Source organism: Colobus angolensis, unplaced genomic scaffold (assembly GCF_000951035.1).
Source record: "Colobus angolensis palliatus isolate OR3802 unplaced genomic scaffold, Cang.pa_1.0 Scaffold139, whole genome shotgun sequence".
NCBI lineage: Eukaryota > Metazoa > Chordata > Mammalia > Primates > Cercopithecidae > Colobus > Colobus angolensis.
Window position 1 is genome coordinate 1037263 of NW_012114477.1, and position 5919 is coordinate 1043181.

Below are 5919 nucleotides of genomic sequence, written 5' to 3' on the forward strand. Positions count from 1 at the left end.
ATTCTTCTGCCTCAGCCTCCTGAGTAGCTGGGATTACAGGTGTGCACCACCATGCCTGGCTAATTTTGTATTTTTAGTAGAGACGGGGTTTCACCATGTTAGCCGGACTGATCTCAAACTTCTGACCTCAGGTGATCCACCCGCCTTGGCTTCCCAAAGTGCTGTAATTACAGGTGGGAGCCTCCGTGCCTGGCCTAATTTTAAAATTATTTTGTAGTGACACAGTCCCACTATGTTGCCCAGGCTGGTCTCAAATTCCTGGCCTCAAGCAGTTCTCCCACCTTGGCCTCCCAAAGTGCTGGCATTATAGGCATGAGCCACCATGCCCAACCTAGTGTTGTAAAATTTCCATATCCATCAAATTGCCAAATGGTGGAGGACTTTACTGTATCCTCTCCCTTTGCCCACTGTGGTACGCTTGGCTCAGTGGGAGCCAAGTGGGGCTGGAGTTGGGTGGGAAAGTACATGAAGCATTGGAATCAGATAACTCTGGGTCTGTATGCTGCACATGCCACCTGTGAGTGGCTGAACTGGGCTTCTGGCCAGCACTCAAAGGCCACAGTCCTAGTTATAGATGTTCCTTTCACCTTGCTGAAGATGAGGAGGCTGCACCAGACCACCTCTCAGGGTTTCCTAATGCAAATCCTTGAACCCTGCAGAAGTGAGCATCCAGAGAGGTGGGAGCTACTTTTATACACACTGTCTGTGCCCTCCTCATCTCCGCTCCTGCAGCATGAAACACCTGTAATGCTTTGTTCTGTTTATTGTCTCCCTTTCTCATTAGACCTGAGCTCTGGGATATTGTGGGCTCAAGTACTTCTGACAACTTGTATGGCATCTGCTGGGTGAATTTTCCTAGGGTGCTGGACCGGTTGTTAGGATAGCCTGGGTAACTGGCCTCATTCATGGCAGGGGCAGCAGGTGGAGGGTGGTCCTGGAAGGATTTGAGGAGCTGCATGGAGTCAGGCCCAGCCTCTGGCCTCCTGATTGCCATCTTTCTCAGGATCTGGGATACTAATTTAGAAACTCTTGACTGCTGGAGGCTGTGATTGACCCACTGAGAGCTTTTAGGCATGTGGATGTGAGTCAGCCAGGATTGATGGAGCATTGACTGCTAATTAGACTCCTCTGGGAAGGTAGAGGGGGGCAACACATAATGCCTTAGCTGTGGGATCTTCATCAAGGGGATGATTCTTAGACGGACATCTTTTCCTCCCTCTTTCCAGGGGCATGCTAGCCCTGTCCTTCTAGGAGCTTTCTATCCTTCAGACACAGCTACTTATGTTTTTAATTCCCTCACAGGATGAAGACATGAAGAGAAAGTTTCAAGATCTGCTGTCTGAGGAAAATGAATCCACAGCTCTACCTCAGGTTCTAGCCCAGGCATTTGTATTCCTGATGATCACTAAATGTAGTCTAGGCTTAAGGAGCTGATAAGCAAAGATGATGTGTCTGAAGATTTTCCTGAGTAGCAATTGCTTAACATTGTTTCAGTTATAATGTAGTAAAAACTCTGTTTTAACTTGATCCACTCCAGCACCCTTAGATTTAAAAGTGCAGGATACGTTTAATATCTAACACGTAATAGACAGATAAGCACAGCCAGGGATTGTCATCCAAAAGGTCACCTGCAAGGCAGTTTTGAAAGAGTCTATTAGAGGCTCAAATATAAATTTGTTGGAAAAATTAAAATTTGGATCAGTAGTTGATTCCTTGATTATAATTTTACTCTTTAAAGTTCTTTGTAAGTATAAGTTAATTCCAGTCCTGCTTTGCTGCTGTTGTTGAGTGTTAGCTCTCCTTTTTCCCACTATTTGCTGTCCCCAATTTTTTTTTTTTCTTGAGACAGAGTCTTGGTCTGTCACTCAGGCTGGAGTGCAGTGGTGTAATCTCAGCTCACTGCAACCTCTGCCTCCTGGGTTCAAGCAATTCTCCTGCCTCAGTCTCCCGAGTAGCTGGGACTACAGGTGCCTGCCACTGCACCCAGCTAATTTTTGTATTTTTAGGTGAGATGGGGTTTTGCCATGTTGGTCAGGCTTGTCTCTAACTTTTGATCTGAAGCGATCTGCCCATCTTGGCCTCCCAAAGTGCTGGGATTATAGGCATTAGTCACTGCACCCAGCCTTCCTCACAATTTTATATATGGGAAAACAACTAAGGCACAAAGATTATCTTCCCGCAAAACAGCAAGACCTGGGGCTTCAACTGAGAGGAATTATAGTCCTTTTAAACTTGATATTTAGAAGAAGATAATCAAGAGGAAGTTGCTTATGCTACTTGCTTTCAGTATACATCATTCAGAGGTCAGAAACCATAAGGGAGAGAAATATCTATTAGATAAGCATATCTGAGTTCCGGGCTGTGGTGAGGACTCAGTTGTCAATGATGACAACCAGTAATTTTTGGTACTAGAATTTCACATCAAATGCCCCCACTTTACTGGAAGTGTATTGGGGAACTCTGATAATCTTAAAGAAGCCAGTGATTTTCTTGTGAACATTTCTCCATTTTCCTTTATTTTCAGCCTTCTACTAGTCGAAAGCGGCCCCATGAAGGGGAAGCTGAGGGTGCCGAGACCACAAAGCGCCTGGCTGTGTGTGCTGCTGTATTGTGAACTCCGTGGTTTGAACATGAAAGAAATGTACCTTCTTTCACTCTCTGTCATCTTTCTTTTCTTTAAGTCCTTTTATAATTTGTATTTTAATTATGGGAATAATTGCTTTTTCACAGTCACTGATGTACAAATAAAAACCTGATGGAACCTGGGCTTTGTGCTTCTGCTTGATAATCGGTTCTTTAGTTGAATGGCTTTATTATTTATTTATTTGAGATAGAGTCTCACTCTGTTGCCTAGCCTGAAGTGCAGTGGTACAAGCTTGGCTCACTGCAACCTCTGCTTCCCAGGTTCAAGCGATTCTTGTGCCTCAGCCTCCCGAGTAGCTGGGATTACAGGTATGCACCACCATGCCCAGCTAATTTTTATATTTTTTGTAGAGACAAGGTTTTGCCATGTTGGCCAGCCTGGTCTTGAACTCTGGACCTCAGGTGATCTGCCTGCCTTGGTCTCTTAAAGTGCTGGGATTACACGTGTGAGCCATTGCGCCTAGCCTGAATGGCTTTTTTTTTTTTTTTTTTTTTGAGATTGAGTCTCGCTCTGTCGCCCAGGCTGGAGTGCAGTGGCCAGATCTCAGCTCACTGCAAGCTCCGCCTCACGAGTTTACGCCATTCTCCTGCCTCAGCCTCCCGAGTAGCTGGGACTACAGGCGCCTGCCACCTTGCCCAGCTAGTTTTTTTTTGTATTTTTTACTAGAGACGAGGTTTCACCGTGTTAGCCAGGATGGTCTGGATCTCCTGACCTTGTGATCCGCCCGTCTCGGCCTCCCAAAGTGCTGGGATTACAGGCCTGAGCCACCGCGCCCGGCCGGCTTTTTTATATTTAAAGTTGTTGTGTGCCTTTCATCTGGAACTATACCTTGGCTATCACTAGGCAGGTTTCCCAGGATGTCACCCTGGTCTCAGCCTGTGAGAGCCGAATATAAATTCTAAGGACCCCTTGGAAAGTTCCAGGGAAAGGAACATAATGAGGTTGGGGGTGGAGTTTGTAGAGACTGGTGGACTGGCTGCCAACATCTTCATGAGAACAGCAGGTACCTTGGTGCATAGTAACAGGCCAGTTTATATTCTCATCCTCGCCCTCATAAAGATACAAGTCTACAGTCTCTGAAACCTTTGTGCTGGATAAGTTGTGAAATTTAATGATCCAATTTTAGGAAGATGATAAGGCATATCTACTATGTGTATGTGTAGCACCCCAGTGGAGTCCTACACATGTGGAGTCCTACCCCAGTGGAGACCAAACATGTTAATATTTCCACAGCAAATATTCACAGTAAGAGGGATAGAGAAAGATTATAGGTAGTTGCATATTGGTTCTTAGCAGTCTTTTCTTCCAAAGGAGCTACAGTGACTTGTTTTTGAGAGCTGTTTGGGTTGTGGAAGTGGAGATAAGGCATGTGGTTATGTCATGTTGACCCAACAGTGACCAGGGAGGCCCTGTGCAAAGACTTACCCTTGGCTGCTCTTGTCCTCACAGTGATTCTATGAGTGAGGTCCTCCAGCCACTGTCATGTCACAGGTGAGGAAACCAAAGTTAGAGGAGGAAGGTAACTTTTCCAGTGTCACACAGCTGGTAAATAGCAGAGCTGGGACGCAACCCAGGTCTTTTTGGCTCTAAAACTAATGTTCCTTATTGTCCACGGAATCTGCTTTTATAACTTTGCTTGGTTGATGCTAGGACACTTTGTAGCTTGCTGGTCATGCCATGAATTGAGTGCCATGGTTCAGATGCCACTGGCAATTCAGTCAGGGCAGGGTCAAGGGCACACAGCCATTTCCTTAGGAAATGGGGGTGGTGGTTGGAAATTTCCATTAAAGGGTATTTAAGCATTCTGAGACTTGGCTGGCCTGGTGTAGGGGGTTTGGGAATTTAGGTGGTTTGCATGTTTAAAGGAATGAGGCTGAGATTGCCAAGTAGACGGGTTTTAGCTCATTTGAATATTTAATGTGGAGGCTGTGGTTTCCTGGGACATTTATTCCACTCATGCAGAGTTAGCTGGCTTTTCTCTGTTTCTTTTCTTTTCTTTTTTTTTTTTGAGATGAAGTCTCACGCTTGTTGCCCAGGCTGGAGTGCAATGGTACGATCTCGGCTCATTGCAACCTCCGCCTCCTGGGTTCAAGCGATTTTCCTGCCTCAGCCTCCCAAGTAGCTGGGATTACAGGTGCCCGCCACCATGCCCAGCTAATTTTTGTATTTTTAGTAGAGATGGGGTTTCACCATGTTGGCCAGACTGGTCTTGAACTCCTGAGCTCAGGCAATCTGCCCGCCTCCCTCCCAAAGTGCTGGACACAGGCGTGAGCCACCATGCCCTGCCACCCTTCTCTGTTTCTAGAGCATTTTATATTAACTCCCTCTCATGGTATCTTCCATGGTAGACTGAATAATGGCCCCTCCAAAGTGTCCTCATCTTAATCCAAGAATATGTTCCTTTCCATGACAAAAGGGACTTTGCAGATGTGATTAAGCATCTTGAGATTGGAGCTTATCCTATGTTGCCTGTGGGTCCAGTGACCCATCACAGTGTTTTGTTTTTGTTTTTGTTTTCTTTTTTTTTGAGATGGAGTTTTTTGCTCTTGTTGCCCAGACTGGAGTGCAGTGGTGCAATCTCGGCTCACTGCAACCTCCACCTCCCAAGGTTCAAGCGATTCTCCTGCCTCAGCCTCCCGAATAGCTGGGATTATAGGCGCTTGCCACCATGCCCAGCTAATTTTTGTATTTTTAGTAAAGATGGGGTTTCACCATGTTGGCCAGGCTGGTCTCTAACTCCTGACCTTGTGATCTGCCCACCTCGGCCTCCCAAAGTGCTGGGATTACAGGCATGAGCCACCACGTCTGGCCCATAGTGCTCTTTTAAGAGGGACTCAGCAGTCAGGGGAGATGGCAATGTGATGATGACTGAGTGTCTTAGTCTTTTTTGTATTGTTATGCAATATCTGAGACAGGATAAGTTATAAAGAACAGGTTTATTTCTTACAGTTCTGGAGGCTGGGAAGGTCAAGATCGGGGGGCCCGCTTCTGGTGAGGGTCTTCTTGCTGTGTCATCCCATGATGGAAGGCATCACATCAAGAGAGAAAGGGGGTTGAACTCATCCTTTTATTAGGAACCCACCTCCATGATAATTAACCCTTTGCTGAGATAACACCATTACTCCATTAATGAGGGCAGATCTTTCATGACCTAATTACCTCTTAAAGGTCCCATCTGTCAACGCTGTTGCATTGGAGATCAAATTTCCAACACATGAACTCTGGGGGTCACATTCAAACCATAGCACTGTGCAGAGATTGGACTGGTATGCTTT

General features: G+C 45.9%; 1 protein-coding gene across 5 annotated transcripts in view; it reads left to right on the top strand.

The window, feature by feature from the left end:
- CHEK2 (checkpoint kinase 2) overlaps positions 1–2766 on the top strand; it is a 57673-nt gene extending 54907 nt beyond the window's left edge. For all 5 annotated transcript variants that reach the window (XM_011934823.1, XM_011934825.1, XM_011934827.1 and 2 more), the window contains 2 exons: positions 1303–1383; positions 2525–2766. In XM_011934823.1, the coding sequence (XP_011790213.1) occupies positions 1303–1383; positions 2525–2614 (171 nt within the window). In that variant the 3' untranslated portion in view covers positions 2615–2766. The remainder of the gene's footprint in view (positions 1–1302; positions 1384–2524) is intronic.
- The last annotated feature ends 3153 nt before the right edge of the window (positions 2767–5919 follow it).